The 19,259-nt window shown below is 40.3% G+C and overlaps 1 protein-coding gene across 2 annotated transcripts; it reads right to left on the bottom strand.

The window, feature by feature from the left end:
* Nucleotides 1–546: 546 nt before the first annotated feature.
* Nucleotides 547–18,815, bottom strand: FRRS1 (ferric-chelate reductase 1). Of its 2 annotated transcripts, XM_010138331.1 has the most exons (17): nucleotides 18,765–18,815; nucleotides 15,273–15,313; nucleotides 13,390–13,586; nucleotides 13,024–13,160; nucleotides 11,713–11,807; nucleotides 10,922–11,072; nucleotides 9,911–10,090; nucleotides 8,440–8,538; nucleotides 7,756–7,903; nucleotides 7,138–7,254; nucleotides 4,402–4,517; nucleotides 4,043–4,129; nucleotides 3,012–3,109; nucleotides 2,751–2,809; nucleotides 1,901–2,044; nucleotides 736–797; nucleotides 547–639 (listed from the first exon to the last, which is right to left on the bottom strand). In XM_010138331.1, the coding sequence occupies exons 1-17, from the start codon at nucleotides 18,813–18,815 to the stop codon at nucleotides 547–549; spliced, it is 1,875 nt and encodes a 624-aa protein (XP_010136633.1). The 2 variants fall into 2 exon arrangements, with proteins under 2 accessions (XP_010136633.1, XP_010136634.1); XM_010138332.1 differs by lacking the exon at nucleotides 15,273–15,313 and having other exon boundaries at nucleotides 13,390–13,585.
* Between the last annotated feature and the right edge of the window lie 444 nt (nucleotides 18,816–19,259).

The raw sequence follows: 19,259 nt of genomic DNA, 5'->3' as shown, positions 1-19,259 counted from the left end.
ATTTAACTGCAAAGATTTAGCTCGTGCATCAAACTGCATTTGTAACAGCTCTTCCCTAAGTTTTGGTTGGGTTTTTTTTTAAATGTACAAATCTGTCACAAGCAGGAAGTTGTCACATCATGTCATGAGAACACGGTAAAGTGAACAGATGCGATAGATTCTGGATCAATCTTTCCGGTTTTCCCAATAATATTCACAAAAGGTTTAGGAAGCTGACTATCAAAACAGCATTTTCAGCACATCATCTCAGCCTTCACCTGTAAGCTTCAATCAAGTTAATTACTGCACTTAAAAACAGAGACTACATTTCTTACTCAGGCAAAGAATCTCATTAGAAGTCCCATCAGAAGAGAGCTTTTGCAGGACTGCAGCATCTTTCTATCGATTTGAATTCAAGTTCTCCCTAACACCGCGCATGACACACATGTGCACTTATTCCTCAGTTACATCTTCAGGGAGGTGTTGAGGGAAAAGTTGTAATAGAAGGCATTCCTCGCAGGTTTTCAACTGCACGATATTTCATCACAAAATTCTCAATGCCTTATTTCATATTTGGTTGACTGCTGCCAGGAAGGCAATAAGGAATACTGTATTGCCACAGACATAGATGGTTAACACAATCTGTTTAAATAGACGACCCTGCAAGAGAAGAGGAAGAAAACCCATACGACCATCAGTCTTTTTAATGCTTTAAACAAGGAATCATTCTATCTCATTTACAAAACTGTGACTTACCTCTGCTTCTGCGGATGTGAGTGACTGCAGTATCTGTACTCTGTCATCCCCTATCACTTCAACTGTCAGTGGCAAGAAAAAGAAAGTTAAGTCTCCTCTTGAGGAAGGCAGATGTCTTGATCCTGTGACTAAATAACTAAGCCTTATACAGCATCAAATTTGAAAAGCACTTGGAAGTCTCATTTGACATTTTACGACCTGCACTATCATGCTCACAGCACAAACAAAAAATTATTCTGCAGCTGACTTACTGAAAGTAAATTCCGGATATAGAAGTGGCAAAACATTTTGCCTGTTTTGCTAGAATGAATCATCAAAACATTGATTTTTGAGCTGAACAAAACATTATTTGATCTAAAACCTTCCTTTTCATTTTAAGATAACGAGGTATCATTAAGTAGTATTTTCCATTAGCCAACATGAGAACATTCACTGTTGAAACATTTCAGGTCATTTCTCTATTTCTAGGAAGTAATTACTGCAGTTAAATTTAAATTCTCATCTTTTATAGTCACTCATTCTTCACAGGCTGCCTTACAGAGCCTCTTAACTAATAATGCTTCTTCAGCTCTGCAGGTGTCTCATCTCTGTCTTAGATAGAGGTTGTTTACCTGTGCAGAGTCATCTCCTTTCAGTGACACCTGCCACTGAAACTAAGAATTTCCAATGAAACAGTTTCTTCAGTATTGGAGTCAGGACTTCTCCTTTATTCCCCCGTTCACTCAAAATTGCAAGCATTTGGGCTCAAGTTTCTCGTAATTTTGCTTATGCAGTTCAGCCAGTCACACCAGCAATTTGTCACAAAATGCAGACTAGACCTGCATGAATTAATCTGGACTTTAACTATCTGCCTGAGATCAAAATCATGGCAAACAGTGATTGATTTTGGAAAATACGCATTTCAGTCTGACCCTATGAAGTGTGGTTTGAGAAATAAAAGGCTACTATTTAAAATGGAACAAACCCAATTTTTCTACAATACTTTGGTCTTGAAAATTGGTTTATTCCAGTGTTAGTTTGTACAGAAGATGACGCTTACTCAAGACTCATTCACTTTCAACTTCCAAGTCGGAAGCCAAAGAACACCTCCTGAAATTCAACCCATTGCTACATTTTTTGCACAATCCTCAGAAAGTAAGGTAACAACAGGAATTTCAGTGGGTACCTTTACGTATGAGACAGTAGCTGTGTATTTCCAGAAGAACATCAATACCAACATGCCAAGCTACAAACCCAATCATTGTATAGGTGTCCCATGGGTCTGGTAGGTCAAGTGCTGGTAGATCCATTCCCAAGAACATAGTCACCACTAGTCAGTAAAAACAAGATAAAAAGACACTAAGAGTGCTGCGTCAAGGTGATTTTAAAAATGTTATCAACACCTTTGACAACAGATTTCCCAAGAACTGCCCACAGCTGCTTGGAGACCAAGGCTAACAGAGTCCATGAAGCTACAAGGTATTTTTTTCTTTTTCAGCAGTGCGAGGGCTAAGGCAGAGAAAAAAGGACAAGGCCAAGATCATTTTCACACTGCTCAGTGCCTTATCAGATGCCTGTCACAAACACTAGCGTTTGTGACTTTACCAACAAGACCACAAATCACAATGACATTTATGCTTAAGCTGTCTGTGGAAACTTGTCACATTGAATCAAGCCCAGCTTCTCATTCTGTATGCAAGCTTCCCCTCTCCCATTAAATAACATCTAACTATGTTACTGTAAGAACGCTCAAATCTTCCAAGTTAAAAAGAAATTGCTCAAGAAAAGAACAGATCCTCACTACAGAGATCTTTCAGATTTGTCTGTAATCTCTTTGGTTTTACATAGTCACTTCTCCCTAAAGCTGTACCTGATGGCCATTTAAAACTCACACAGAAGATGGTCATCAAGAAAAAGAATTTCAGAGGTGCCTGGGCTGGATGGCCATAGGTGACTTAGATGAGCAATAGCCCAGACAATGAATGAATTTCCCTTAAATCACTTAGAAGGGAGTTACAACTATTACTCCTACTCACCAGCTAGTATTCTAGCTGTTGTGCCAGTACTCCAGTGAAACCAGTTAAACAGTTGCCTCCTATAAAACAATGAAAAGCAGTTTACTGATCACGTAGTTTGCAGGAGGGCGGGGGAGGTGGAGAGGAGGCACGCAGGAAATAAAATTTAAAAAAAACCAACATTGTTAATCACTTTAAAGACATCTTTTCAAAGTAAAAAGTATTAAGAAACAGGCATATTTAATTCCCGTGGCTGTAACTTAACGAGTTAGTTGTGAGTACCTTGGAGCATGACGAGATGGTCTGAAGCCTGCCATAAGTGGCTGAAAGATTGTCAGAGCCATCACAGTACAGCCAAGATAGGGATGAAAACCTGCTTGCTAAACACAGGACATTTTTCTTTAATATCAGATCTACATAAAGATATAGAAAAATACCAAAAAGTTGATTCATTATATTTATACTTGTATTGGTAAGTTACGATGGTGGACCAGCACTGACAGAAGCAACAGGACACTGTAAGCTGCCCTGCAGCTGGACGGAGGTGGTTCTTCTTGGGACACTGACAAATCTGCCCAGGGTTTGTCCCACCTTTTTGCTGTACTGAGAAATTTTACTGAGGAGCAGCGAGCATATGACTGTAGAAGCTATGCTCCAAGCTCTTCATCCTCAATCCTGCATCTTCAGGAGAGGCCTATTTCATAACTCCTCCTAGCACTAGTCTTCTCTCTCACACTATCTGTTCTAATCTTAACCCTAAAACATTTTATCCAAATTCCCTAGGATTCTCTAGGATACTTGTGACCACATTTTTACACCTTTAATTCAGATACTCTCTAGATTTTCCAAATTCTGGTATCACCTTGCACCAAATATATAAGTATACAATCTCTATCTAATGTTCCAGACTAAGCTTAATCACTGGATACAGTTAAAGTCCATGTTCATAACGTCACTTATTTCCAGCAGGTTTATCACATTAGTAAGTCAGCCATCCCATCCTCACTTCTCTCCCAAATTCAAGTTCTCTAAGGAAATGGGAAGAACATTTATTTAGTATATAAAGAAACCATGAGCAAGAACTTTATTTGGGAGAAGGAGGAAGGAGTGAAAGCATTGAAGTTCTTCAACTGCAGTTAAAGTAAACAACATTCCTTCTCTAGGAGGATAGGATTTGGAATCAGCCTACTTCAGGACAGCTTTCACAGCAAGTTTTTCAGCAACAGTAACATGCTAAGCATCAGTGGATGTCCTCTCACTCATTTAGTCCAACCTTTACATTTGAGTTAGGCAAAACAAAAGTACACACTTACTTGGCTCCAACCTCCTCGGTATATAAAAGGCAACACAAAAGAAATGCTTGTAAGCATGACTGTGGTCAACATAAAGATACGATGCACCTAGAAAAGTAGGGTTTGCTTTTAGAACTCTAGAGCTTTCTTAATATGCCATTGAAAACATTTAACAGATCTACAGTTAAAGACATTAAGTGTCCTCTTTAGATTTTCCTTTCCTAGACTGGTAAAGTAATTGTAATTTATTTGTAATTGTTCCATTTCATAAAACAAAAATCACACAAAGTTTAATCTCCTATTTCTTGTATCTAGTAGGTTGATAATCCTGCTTACAATCAGCTGTATTTTCTAGCTTTGAGATATGAGATTTTGCCCACCTGAAACCACATCTCCTTTCCAAACAGGAATGAATGAGACCAGACAGGTTTGAAGAATCGTGCAACAATAACACCTATACTAACTGTGGTAATCCAAGCAACAAACATTAGCACTCCTGAAAAATAAAAAAAAAAACCCAACAAGGTAAACATGACTAATTTAGCTGCACATGAACACTGCTTCAGAGACTGTGTGATAGCTTAGTCCATACACATATGGTCAGAATTCACCAGTGATAAGTTTTTAATCGCCTGGTTCAGGCGACTACAACTTCACACCACTTACCTTACTAGAGGGCGGAAACATCTCTAGTCACACACACTGCAATAGAGCTCTGGCTACTGCACATTTCGTACGTGCCGGTACAGTCAGTACATACTGGTGAGAAATGCTGTTCTATCATCAACTTAAACACCAGGGGACAAAATGTGACATTTCTTACAATTTGATGAAGAATGAGTGATAGCTCTCTCATAAGTCTGCTTTAAAGTCCAGTACAGCGAGGGAAAAAATTCTCATTAACCTCAATGGCTCTGGACTGTCAGTTGAGGTGTTTCTCATTCCAAATAGAATTAAACCAATAATGCAACCAGAACAAATTAAACCAGAAGAGGTAAGTTAGAAATTATAAAAGAAAAGGCAGATGGAGGTTCATTTTCCCAGGCAAAAAGAATCTTATAGAGCTGTAATCTTCCAAGTACTGAATTGCCTTCTTTGGCTCAGTCTTTAACAGCGAGTAAGACCAGCTGTCCTTTGAGAGCCCAGTCCCTTGAGCTGGAAGACAGAGATGGGGAGCAGAATAAAGCTTCCATAATCCAAGAGGAAACAGTCAGTGACCTACTGCACCACTTAGAGACGGACAAGTCTACGGGGCCAGATGGGACCTATCCAAGGTTACTGAGGGAGCTGGCAGAAGCGCTCACCAAGACATGTTCCATCAATTATTGGCAGTCCTGGCTAACTGGGAAAGTCCCAGTCAACTGCAGGTTAGCAAGTGTGACACCCATCTATAAGAAGGGCCAGAAGAAGGATCCAGAGAACTAAGGCCTGACAGTCTGACCTCTGTGCTGGGGAAGGTTATAGAGCAGATCATCCCAAGTGCCATCACACGGCTCATACAGGACAACCGGGTGATCAGGCCCAGTCAGCATGGGCTTATGAAAGACAGGTCCTGCTTGACCAATCTCCTTCTACGACAAGGTGACACACTTAGGGGACAAGGGAAGGGCTGCGGATGTTGTCTCTCTAGACTTTAGTAAATCAAAAGTCCAGCATTCTCCTGGAGAAACTGGCTGCTCATGGCTTTCACGAGCGTACTCTTCTCTGGATAAAAAACTGGTTTGATGGCTGGGCCTGAAGAGTGGTTAAATCTAGTTGGCAGCTGGTCACAAGTGGTCTTCCCCAGGGATCTGTGCTGGGGCCTGTTTGCTTTAACATCTTTATCAATGACCTGGATAAGTGGATCAAGTGCACCCTCAGTAAGTTTGAAGATGACACCAAGTTAGGCAGGTGTGTTGATCTGCTTGAAGGTTGGGAGGTATCTGAGGGGGCTGGATCAATTGTCTGAGGCCAGTTGTATGACATGTGACAAGACCAAGTGTCGAGTCCTCCACTTGAGTCACAACAACTCACTGCAATGCTAAATACGTGGCGAAGAGTGACTGGAAAGCTGCCTGGCAGAAAAGTACCTGGGGGAGTTGGTCGAGAGCAGCTGAAGAAGAGCAGTGGCAGTGTGCCCAGGTGGCCAAGAAGGTCAACGGCATCCTGGCTTGTATCAGCAATAGTGTGGCCAGCCGGAGCAGGGCAGCGATGGTCCCCCTGTACTCAGCGCTGATGAGGCTGACCTTGAATACCATGACATACCAGTTTTGGGCCCCTCACTACAAGAAGGACATTGCGGTGCTGGAGCGTGTCCAGAGAAGGGCAATGAAGCTGGTGAAGGGTCTAGAGCACAAGTCTTATGAGGAGCAGCTGAAGGAACTGGGATTGTTTAGTCTGGAGGGGAGACATTGCTCTCTACAACTATCTGAAAGGAGGTTGTAGTGAGGTGGGGGTCAGTCTGTTCTCCCAAGTAATAAGTGCTAGGATGAGAGGAAATGGCCTTAAGTTCCACCAGGGGAGGTCTAGGCTGGACATTAGGAAAAATTTGTTTACTGAAAGGGTTGTCAAGCATCGGAACAGTGTTTTAATCTGGGGAAAAGGAGACTAAGGGGAGACTTTTTCATTCTCTACAAGTACCTGAAATGAGGTTGTAGCGAGGTGGGAGTCAGTCTGTCCTCCCAAGTAACAAGTGACAGGACAAGATGAAATGGCCTCAAGTTGTGTCAGGGGAGATTTAGGTTGGAGATTAGGAAAAATTTCTTCACTGAAAGGGTTGTCAAGCATCGGAACAGGCTGCCCAGGGAGGTGGTAGAGTTCCCATCCCTGGAGATACTTAAAAGACACGTAGATGTGGTGTTGAGGCACATGGTTTAGTGGTGACCTGGCAGTGCTGGGTTAACGGTTGGACTTGATGATCTTAAAGGCCTCTTCCAACCAAAATCATCCTTCAGTTGTGCTCTTGAAATGAAACATTTCAAGGGTCTTGAGTCTAAGATCTTGCTAGCCAACAGTATACCTAATGTGAGTGCCAGAAACGCAAGAGGAAATAGCTACTCTGCAATAATGAGGAAAACTAAACTCTCCAGTCTCAGCAAATCTAGAAGTGGAAGAGGAAACTAGAAGCTGCAGCTTACCATGAGCCTTGATAAGTCGTGGGGACCGGGAACCTCCAATATCCTGAGGAAGGCCTGTGACACTGTATATTCCATTGGTGATCAGAGGCTGACGACTGTGTTTGTGTATTAGTCCACCTAAGCAGTGACATGAAGTGGTTTATTTACGGCTGATGAAAGCCACTACACACGTAAGTATGTCCACTTATTTATTAAGGCAACCCCTTTTGTGACCACTGAGCAAAATTATACAAACTAAATTTCTGACACACAGTACAGTAACAACCCAAGATGTCATCTAAGCTGTTTTGCATACTTAGCATACAAGAGCCTCTTTCTCAGCTACACGCGCAAGATGTGAAGAATGATTCCCTTTGATGCTAGTCTCCAATTTAAATAGACGTAGTCAGATCTCAAGAGGCTACCAGCTCCTAGCATCAAGTAAGCATACAACACGCACACATGGGCAGGTTTGCTATAACCTCCAGAAGCAAACCCATGATCCAGAGAGGCAGTAAAGATGACTGGACTAAGTGCCTCAAACTTGGAAACAGTTTAGATACTAATTCTCAAAGAAGCCGTATCTTACTTAAGAGTTACTAACTGCAAGAAAAGCAACCATATGTAAGTCAAATTTACCTTCACTAGCTTCCCCATCTGCCAGAAAGATGTAGTAACTGGCATCCAGATTAAATCTCCTTTTATAAGAAGGAAGACGAATATTCCTTCTGAAAGAACATTGAAGAACACCATCCACAAGCCTCCACGACACATCTTCAAGGGCATTCTGTAAAACGGGACAAATTTAATACTCAGTCTTTTCAAACCGGCAGAGTAATTGGCTTAAAAGTAACCCTGCAAAAGACATGAGTGTCACTGGTGCACAAACAGCAGCAAAGATCAGGGCGGGAGGTGGGATCAAAATCTCTTGCATACCAACTTAGAAGTCAACACAGCAGCATAAGGGTTGGGCTTATTACCTCCAATTTCTCCAGCTCATAACAATCTCCCCCTTCCCTTCCAACCTTTAACTCAAGACACATTGATTGCACCCTTAGCAAAGGGACAGAGTAACAATAGGCACAAAGTTCCTTTGTAGAGTGAGCTCCCACTACGTGATGTGAACTTTTAAAAATTAAATGTAGACTTCCAAAGGTAACATTTACTAGGAAGTAAGAGCCCAATCAATTTCACCTTAAAAGAATTACCGATCCACCTTACTATGTACAGCTGCTGTGCAAAATAAAAGCGCAAAGCAGCAGCACACCATTCATTACTTCAAACCTACATCTGTGGAGGCATCTTCGTTGTTTTCAAATGTACCTCTGAATCCAACACAGGAAGACTCCGTCCCTTCAGATAGGCGGTGCTTACATGAACATGGTGGTCCTCATTAACACACAGATATGCATCATCACCACCCTGGAGAGTTTAAAATAGAAATGTATTTATAGTTCAATAAAAACTACTACTGGCAGCCTCCAAAACCTCTTTGATTTAATATATGCTACAAGACCCGAGACAGATCTCTAGCTGTTAACCTATTATTTCCCAGCTTTCAATCACTTAAGTATTACAGAGGAACCACAAAGTCAAACAGATGATACATAGTAAGGCACATTACAATTTACACTTCCCCCCTCCCAGGGTAACAACCATATTATCAGAAGAAGTTTAATTATTTAGAATTTACTAAATTTACCAGACAAGACAGAGAGGGATGTTGATGTTATTTAATAACCCTCCAGTGAAAAGTTAGTTTTCCTCATAGCTGTAAAGACAAAGTATTGTTAAGAACCAAGTATTCTCGCACTAGGGACAGAAATGGATTATGCATTTGTCAACAGCATCATCCCTTCCTTTTGATATCAATTAGAAGTAAGCATCTCTAAATACTTTAAGATTGAATGGAGTCACTCTTGTATAAACAACAATGAAATGCAAATGGTTTTCAGAAAGCAGAGCAACTGAGCTTCTGACAGGTGAGAGGTTCTGGCTAGGTAACAAAGAAATACTGATTTAACCAGGAATTCCAGTCGGCTACTGCACAGACGGGTTGGATTCATAGAACAGTTCAGGCTGCAAGGGACCTTAAAAGATCCTCTAGTTCCAACCCCTGTGCCACGGGCAGGGACGCCTTCCACTAGACCAGACTGCTCAAAGCCCCACCCAGCCTGGCCTTGAATTCTTCCAGGGACAAGGTATCCACAACCTCTCAGGGCCACCTTTTCCAGTGTCTCACCACACCCACTTTAATCTTTCAGTTTGAAATCGTTACCTCTCACCCTATCACTACACTCCCTCCTCATCTTTCCTGTGGGTCCCCCTTAAGTACTGGAAGGTCTTCCCAGAGCCTTTTCTTCTCCAGACTGAACAAACCCAACTTTCTCAGCCTGTCTTCATAGGGTACATGCTCCAGCCCCCGATCATCTTTGTGGCCGTTCTCTAGACCTGCTCAACCAGGTCCATGTCCTTCCTATGTTGGGGGCTCCAGAGCCAAACACCAAACTCCAGGTGAGGTCTCACAAGAGCTGAGTAGAGGGGGAGAATCACCTCTCTCAAACTGCTAAGGATCTCCTATGATTCTGCTGAGACAGATATCCACAAGGAAATTCTACTGGCAAATAGACAGTTCCAAGCTAAAACCAAATACCCACCTATAAAAGGCAAACTGTGCTTCAGTCCCAGCACATCTAGCAGCATTTCAGTTTTTCATATACAAGCTTTGCTAGAGTACCATTCAAACTTTACTAAGATCACAAAAGCAGCTAAAGATGTAGAATTGGGCACTCACCATCCACTGGTCATGGGACAATGCAAATGCTAAATATCCTTCACTTGGACCACTCATTTCAATAAATACTGAACTCTTCTCTTTTTGGAAGGATAAAAAAAAACAGGAATCACTTTCAGGATCACAGTTTGAAGGGTTCCTAATGCAGAACTTCATAATTCCACAACCTGATGCATTGAACTAGACAAGCAAACAAACAGGTCATAAGCAATGAGAGTTTCCGTCTTCTTCCTCCCTTTCTACCCCATTTGAGAAGACAGCATACAAGCAACAACAAAGAAATGTTACCTACATCTACATATCAATCTCTTAACCCACACCTACAATTACCCCAGGACTAGTAGGTAAGACGATGGTGAGCTCCAAGCTGGACTAATAGTACAGTTGAATTTTCACTTTAAAGACATTATAATAGAATAACTTGGAAAAAAAAAAAAAACTTTAAACTTTAGAGAAACTTCCTTTGGTTTAACTTTTACTGTGCTAATATCACCTGTAGGATGAGGAAGAAAAGAAGGGAAGACCAGCTTTTCATTTCCTGTTTAAAGTAGGAACTCCACTGACACACAATGAGAAAATACATGGATTAAAAGTCACATTTATTCTGGATCAAATAGTGATGCTTGCTCAGTTTGTTCAAGAATCCATAATGGAAATCAGTAACACAGATGAACTCATAGAAGGAAGTTTCTAAATAGGAAGTTATTAGTCGAGACCAGAGCAAGTCTTTTCTCCATGTCTCTTCCCAGGTATGCATAATATCTTCTGACCATAATATTTTCTAAATGTTCCATCAACCTTCTGACCTACATGTGGCATGACAACATTTAACCCACACAGGTCGAGGCAATTAAACTAATACAAGAGGGTCTATGTCCTTAGTCTCTGATATTTAAGTTACTCATCCATCACCTCTCCCTTTCTGTCAACAGGCTGTATCAATGTGATTGCATTAAATTCCATTGATCACAAGCACTAAAGATAGCATTATTTGAGTTTATAATCGCTTACTGGCTTTGATAAGTAGGAAACTGGGTGTGAAGTTGATACACTCTCTGATGTTGCATGCAAGGTCGTTGTTGAGGATGGTGCACTAGGCTGAGAAACAATGGGACCAGGAATCTTCACCCAGAAAGTCTTGTACTTCTTCACAACTGTGGCTCTTAAACACAACACATACACAGCCATTACTGTATACATCAACAGCTGATTGTTGATGTGTATTTAAACTTTAAAAAAAGGAAAAACTTCTATAGTTCATAAAACTTATTTGTAAATCCCCCATCTTCAGGCAGACCTCTAGCATTTTAGGGATTAAAGTAGGAAAATATCTGAAATTTCAATGAAAAAAAAATTAAAACATACTCTACTGGAAATAAGAAACATTTGTACCTGTTTACAAGCTCAGAGGAGAATTTTATCCATTAGTTCCCAAAAAGCTAGTAGTATAACAGTAGTATAAAGCTACCAGTATAACTTGGTTAGGTACAAACACAGAAGAAGATTCTTAACACTGTATATTACAGGCATGAGAAGTAAGCAGTTAAAGAGAAATATTAAATACACTGGTTTCCAAATCCTTTCTACTCTTTCCACAGAAATGAAAGTAATAAACTCTAACCTTTCCTAAAGAACAAGTGTCTGCATTAACATAGACTCTGCAGAGAGCAAGAGGTGTCACCTTTTCAGGCCGTTAGTTCAAGGATACTTTCCAGTTGCCGGCCAATGTTTGACACAGCCAATGGAACAGGTTTACCTTATTCACATTTTAATAAACTAGAACTATTACTAGATTTACTTACAGAAACTGTACACGTTTTGGTGCATCTCCAGGAGCAACCCAATAAACTTTTACGTATTTCTTTTTTGCTTTACTTGTGTGACTCACAGCTGAATTCTGAAAACACATATATCAAGAGTTACACGTGAATATGCACTAAGGAGATTGCAGCTAAGGGTCACCACCAGCTGCAGCTAAAACCTAAACAGATACCACACTGTTATGCTGTGCAGACTCAGTGCAACTGACTTTTCCCCAGTTCCTCACGATCAACTCAAATGAAGTCTATCACTGAAACTTACACATACTAATAAACTTTAAAGGAGAACAGAGGTCTGCCTCTGCAGCATTTATGCAGAAATGGTGTGATAACACTCCATTTTTCAACAGCAAGATCCATCTTCTGACAGTAAAAGCACGAAGGGACAGTGCAATGGCTGTACAGAGAGAACAGAACTAGTATTCCAAAGGACAAAAACCAAAGGTAGCCTTAGGGTCAGACAGTTATTTGCACAAGATAAACAGATCAGACACAGCACTGACCTAAGCCCTCCAGGCACAGAGGGCACAAGCCAGACACCTCCATGGCTTTACAACATGGGATAAATGCATTAATCGGATGTCACTGGGGGACAGGTGGTAGAAATGGCAGGGGTGGCGGGGAAAAAAGCACGTCTAGGCAGATGAAAAACTTTGTCCACATCAGCTCTGACGACATTGTACATGTTCACAAAGTTCAAGTGGGTTGCTGAAACACTAGTCTGAGTTCACATCTCTTGCACGAGGCAGAATTAACTTATCTAAAAAGTATATTGATGATTGTGATCTAACCTGTTACTAAAAAGACTCCATTAACAGTAACTGACATGGTAACACTAAATAGAATATCCTATTCTAGTGTTTACCACAGTAACTGCCCTGAACTTTCATTGCTGCGAGACATGTTCTCTGTCCTTGACAAGCAAGGAAAATGATAACTCACCTCTTCAAAGCAAACAGAGCATGCCCTTCTTTTATTAATAACCAGGAACCTTTTATACAATAACCAGGAACACACTACATTCATTGTGCACAAGTAAAAATTACATTATGAATGCTGCACCTTCCTGCAGCACACAACGGCCTTCTATCACCAGGACAGTTTAAATGGCTCATAAGAACAGTCTGACAGAGTTGCAGTGAGCCATGCCTCCATAATGCAAGTTGGGCCGACCTCCCCAGAGACTCGCTAAGCTCAAACATGATTACATAGCTCTGCTCTGTCCTGTTACAGACATGGTCCAGTACAAACACCTCAGTACTTGATGTCCCAGTTTAAGACACTAGACTATACCTTGGTACGGCCACATGTCAGAAGCTGAGAAAGCCTCCGGTCAACTAACATGAAAGAACCAACTGCGGGACTATCTAGGTGTCCTGCATCCCGGGCTTGTATGAAAAACCCTTCAAAATCTGGTCCAGACAGGTGAACTGAAACAAGAGTAAAAATAAAATGAAGTTGAACTCTTCTCCAGAGGAAGAATGAAATATTTCAACAGTGACCACCAGAAGCTCATTTTACAAGTACTGAACAACTGCTAAATAAATGCTGAACAAGATTCCACTACTTGTACAGATCTAGTACAGCTAACTGAGTAAAGACATGGTACAACACAAAGAAACAGGAAATTAAATTCTTCAGCTATAACTGACACAATACCTTCTATCTTGTCCCCTGGTTTAAATTCAGTTCCATTCACTGTAATGGTGTGTTCAGGTGACAGTTTTGGAGAGCTACCATGACAGGGTAGCATGCTAGCGCAGGCTTCTCTCACTTTTCCACTCGGATAGCCATCCACAGATGCATAGAAGCAAATAAACATCCAAACAGCAAAAGAAAGACCAGGCAGCTCCATCTACGTAAATTAAGAGTTACAGGCAATTAAATAAAATACACATTACAGGTCACCACTCATCTTTAGAAGAGTCAGTTGAATACTAAAACTTAAAAACACGTTAAAAACAAAAGCATGCATGAGAACACACCATTCCCAGCTAAAACATGTGCACTTCTGAAAGCTGCTAGATTTGCAAGAACGTTCATAGATATCACGTTTCAGGTCATCAAGAGCACAGATAGTAGATGATCTCTCCATCCACTGGGTGGATTATTTCTCTCTGTGCATTCTGACACCACTTTAAAAAATTTCTTTTGCTTACACCTTTCCCATTCTCTCTCTCCCCCTTGGGAAAAAAACCTCCAAATTCCATAAACATCTGCACAGGACAAACAGATCTTAGAACATATTTCATTGACATATAATGGTCCACAGTACTGAGGAACTACAGAGCTGGTATTAAGCCCACTCTTTCATTAGTCATAGCTCCAAATTGTGCATCATTGCAGACTGCCTTTTGTTTCCACAACTCATGTCTATTTCTTCACACATGATAAATAATTCCCAGGTAACAAGTTCTGCTTTCTGCAGGGAAACTAAAGCTGCCAAACATCAGAAACAGAATTTATACATGAAAAGGGCTTGGAATTTGGCATAAAAATATAGACAGAGAAATAAGTATGTTTGTTGCAGACAACCACAGGACCTTTCCTTTTAATTCCTTCTTTGACTAATTGTCTGGAGCGTCAATATCCAAACAGCATCACTGCTTCTCACACTCTCATTAAGGGAGCAGTATGTGTGAAAAACATGTGGGGTAGTAGGACCAAAGAGCCTAGAACAGTTATATGAACCCCTTAAACTCAGCATTCATCATACAACGTTTTGCTCTGCCACAATACTGCTTTCAGAAAACCTGTGGTAATTTTTTGTTACTCAGCAGCATGCAGGTTTTATCGTTGTTCACAGAATGCTTTAGCCAACAGGAAAAGGCGTTTGCATGTCCCAAAGGCCAGAAGAACAGAGATAAACTTTCTTCCAATCCTTAGACACAAGAAGTGGGTTATCGGCTCAAGTGGAACATATACCAGGCTACACCAGGCAAGGAGGTCTGGCTGCTTGAAGAGCCAGGCCCATTTTGCACCAAGAGATAAGGTTATGAAGTTCCCTGACAGCACACATGGACATGAAGACAAGAAAGGTGTAGAGCCACTTCAGACTGAACTCTGTAACCTAAAAAGGACTCAAACGAAGACAGGGTATGTCATTACTCTTACACACTCACTACGAGTCATCAATATTAACTTTTCCAAAGTTTTCATACTTTCAGTACTAAAAATCCACAATATCCAGGACAGTGCTACATTCCTACTTCAACATAGGAGCTCCCTGGCAACTTTACACCAGTAAATAGAAGAAAATCAGAGGGGAGAGCGGGTTGAACAGTTACATTTCAGGAACTAGAAGGGAAAAAAAAAAGAAACAAAAAACCCACAACTCCTCCTCCTAAGTGTTCAAGATAACATTATAATAGTATCTTTAACTTCCTAGTTAAAGTAAGCATTTCCTTCTATTTCCAATAATTCTCCCAACTGTCACAAATCTACATCAACATGATTTTATTCATAAATTAAGGAAGCCTACAGGAATCTAAAAATTAAGGTTCAGTACAACAGTGGCATTAAAGCAGCTTTTACATGTTATCAGTGAAATCTTCAAAACACGTTGCTGCCAAAAGAGATAAGGCTGCATACTACAGCAACAAGAAGAAGAGTAGGTTAGTATTCTAGTTTAAGTAGCAGAGGATGTGGTAGAGATTTAAAATGAAACAAGAAATATTCTTTGGCAGAATCAATTGACTCAAAAGCTGGCAGAAGAGAAAGAGGAAGAAACAGAGATCAAAAAGAAAGAAAAAGGGAAAAATCTGAAATAAGTACTGTACTGGAAGGCAATTTTTATAACTTTTTTATTTTTTCAACAAGGTTAACTGTAGGAGAGGAATCTTCTCTATGCATGTTCAACAATTCAAGAATCGTAATTTCCACAGAAAAATTTAGCCTTCCTCAAACAACACTTACTCAGTTGCCTTGAGAAGTCCCTTTCCTCCGTTAGTCTGGAAATATGTTGTTGCACTCTACATTCTCCACTTACACAGCAAGAGGCAGACGGAAGATGGGACGCACTCTTATAACACCAATCACTCTGTGGTTAAAGATTCATTTCGTATTTTTTGGAAAATATCTCCTGAACTGTTTCATAGACAAAACAGTACAATAGGACAACGTTCTAGAGAAGTCAAGCTTTAAGAAATTACTTCTTAATTTCAGATTAAAGAACTCCGGACTTGAACTCTAAAAAAGTACCTGTTACAAGGGCGTGAAACAGTATGTCTCATGACAGTCTGGCTAAGACAAGGAAAAAGTGAGTTAGTCTGGAAACTGAGCACATATCATTAGTAGTTCAAAAATAAACAATACTAAAAAACACCTAAGCAAGATACCTAGCAATGAACCAGCAATAAGCAATTCCGAGAACAGACAAGAAAAAGTATCTTTATACTCCGGCTGAAGATAGATAGGCAATTGCACCCATCCTCAGCCAAGTATTTGCAGAAGAGAACACCTGCTTTGCTAAATAAAAATTAAAAACCCCCCAACCAGCCAAACAAACAAAAAGTCAGCCACTGGCAAGCAGTAAGTCACTCCTATAAAAAACAGCCACCTCTTTTCTCCAATTAGTTTTACAGTCATGACAGCATTATTTCCCTTCAAGTGATGCTGGCTGAAATTACTGTTTTTAGACAATTAGCATGTCATACATACCACAATGCAGAACAGTTCTTTCTAATTAGAGGAGCAAATAGCTTTAAAATTGTAACTAATCACACTCAGAGGCAAAGGAATCAAGGTTTGTAATAAGTGAACATACAATAAACTGTAGAATGTGACTTTTTTTCTGATATTCCCCTTTGCCAGCTGCACACCACATGGCAGCATGCAACAGTAAATGCTCCAGTCAAGGTTACGAGAGTGTGCTACAAGGCATACTAGCTCCCTAGTCAGAACACCATCACAAAGCATTGACTGCTGATTTAACTTCGTCTTGTACTGCACACAGATTTTTCAATGTTATGTACAACCAAAGACAGCGTAAGATCCAGGAGTTCATTCTCTACAGGTATAGACACTAGTGCCTACTACTCCATTACAGCACAAGACAGTTATTTGAACCACTAAGTTTCACACATATTTAGACCAGAAGAAAAAAAATCTTCTACATACTTTAGTCTGAAGCACGACTGCAAATTTGTTATTCCCTCCCTCACCCTCTCTACTTAAGTCTTCTGTATAACACATAACCTCACTCCCCACGGCAGATAGCTTCTTAACAAGTCTCTTCAAAGAAACTTCACAACTGCCTGCAATTCTAACAGTGTTTCAAATATAATGTCACTTTTTGGGGCAGAGGAAGGAAGGGAGAGAGATAATTGTGTACCTGCAGCTATTTATTACACAGCCCTCTAATTAATAGAAAGCCAAAAGCAGTACAGAGTGACAGTTATCATATCACACTTGCCTAACTTGGGCAAAATGCTTTTGAAAGAAGTAAGCTTTTCCAAGGAAGCTGAGTAATTGAAATGTCAAATAATATTTATTTCATATGGAACTTGACTGTAACTGTAAAATTCAGTTACATACAGGAATTATTTAATACTAATAGCTGACTGCTAAAGTAACTTGAAATTTCAGGCAAGCATTTCTTGAGCCGTACTACCAAGCTATTTTTTATGTTTGTTGTGGCTATTGAGTTTGGTCTGCCCAAACAGGGGCTTTTGTTAGAGCACCCTTTTTTTGGTAACTTACATTGCATACAAACCACCAGAAATTTGAAGGAAAGTCATGTAGAAAAACCAAAACAGAAAAATTCAAATAGTAGTGGGATTTATTTCAAATAAGAGGCAGTCAAAAAAAGCTCAGTAAGAACCTGTAACACATAGTCTTGAAAAACAAACTAGTAGAAAAAAAAAAAAAAGCTAGTAGCCAGCATTCATCATACTTATGACAGATCATGACAAGACAAGAACACCTCTGTGATAATTCAAACATTAATACTTAAAGGCCAAAGTAATTATCTTTGGCTTAACCTCAAGAGATTCTGCCTAGCAAGGCAGACTGCAAAGAGAAATACAGATTTGCTCGTGACAATAGCTACCAGCTTCTGTAAAGTTTCAATGCAATACAACTACACTTGTCTCAACAGTCAGAATTTATCACCCCTTTCATTCAGGAGCCATCTCCTTCCTCTCCTAAGTGAGGGAGGAGGAAAGAATAAGAAATAATTGGAAGAAAATGAGTGCTCTAATTTTAGGAGCAGAATTTTTGAAAGCCTTCACCAACCATACCAAAATGTAGTGGGAATCTTTTCATGATGTTTAGTCTACATGGGAATTTATTCTCCTGATTACATCTAACAACCTTACAGAAACTGGATTTGGATAACTGGGAGCAGTAAGTGTTAAAAAAGCTGCTATAGTCCCTGCAGGTATCAACAGCTAAGGCAGCCCCAGAAACCTAATTCCTCAGGAGCACAACATTCACACACAAATTCAGGATCTCTTCACAGCAATTACCTTCTTTCAGCTGTTCAACAGAACTTTATCAGCTGCAGAGTACAAAATCCAAAACTAGTTTCAGAGAGGAAGAGGAGAGGAGGGGTAAGGCAAACATACTGCCAATTCAAAGGCACAAAGCTATCACAGCCAGAACCCTTCCCCTGAGCACCACCAGACAAGAAGCCAGGCAGAAAAGGAAAAAAAGCTGTCTAAAGAAAAATAAGTTGTAGTAACAGAAGGTGTTTGTGCCATGTCTCTTTAGAAACATACTCTTACAACACAAAAGCAGACAGCCTTGCTGTCCCAGAGTCGCCTTCCCTCCCAGTTCAGAGCTTGGGTTAACTTCAGCTCCTTTAAATGTGCTCGTACCACAACAGCTTGTTTGAGCAAGGGCAGAAAACAAATAGCATTCCCATTCACTCGTTTCTTCTAAAATACAAACACGCCCACCCATGCCCACAAGATGACAAAACCCAACACACCTCAGCCTCTTGCCTTTTCTACTCAGTAAACGTTTAAAAAGAACTGCCGAGGCTTGTGCGTTTCAAAATGAATTTACATAAAAGTTTAAGTGTAGGTACTTACCTTACAGCCAGTCTTTCTGTTACAGTGACCAAGTCTGAGTAAAATTACCATTGACTTTCTACTTATAGTAAGACAAGTTATATTACATTATAACCTCTTCCATCTGACTTGCATCTAACAGTATTAACCTTTATCACAGCCAGGATCAGAGGAAGTTTGTCTGAAAGAAACAGTACATACACACAAGTAAGAAAACATTTATAAGAGCATTCTTTAACTCAGGCACTCACTTTATACCGCTTCCCAAACTAAGGCCAGGAGACCCTATACTTCAGCTGAAATGGGTGAAGTTGTAATGAAACACTGACTCTGCAGCTTCGGTTGCTTTATCAGCCATGCACTTCCACAGACCTCTGAGAGTTTCATATTGAGTATTTAATTATCTCCTGGCACAGTTAAAAGAAAAACAACAAACCAGCCACAACTTTTGATACCTTCTTCTTCGAAACACAAGTTGGTACAAATTTGCAGCTTGATTCTAAGAACTGGTATGCA

This window comes from Buceros rhinoceros, unplaced genomic scaffold (genome assembly GCF_000710305.1).
Source record: "Buceros rhinoceros silvestris isolate BGI_N320 unplaced genomic scaffold, ASM71030v1 scaffold3256, whole genome shotgun sequence".
Lineage (NCBI taxonomy): Eukaryota > Metazoa > Chordata > Aves > Bucerotiformes > Bucerotidae > Buceros > Buceros rhinoceros.
The sequence above is the reverse complement of the archived record's forward strand: the minus strand, read 5'-3'. Positions and strand labels throughout refer to the sequence as shown.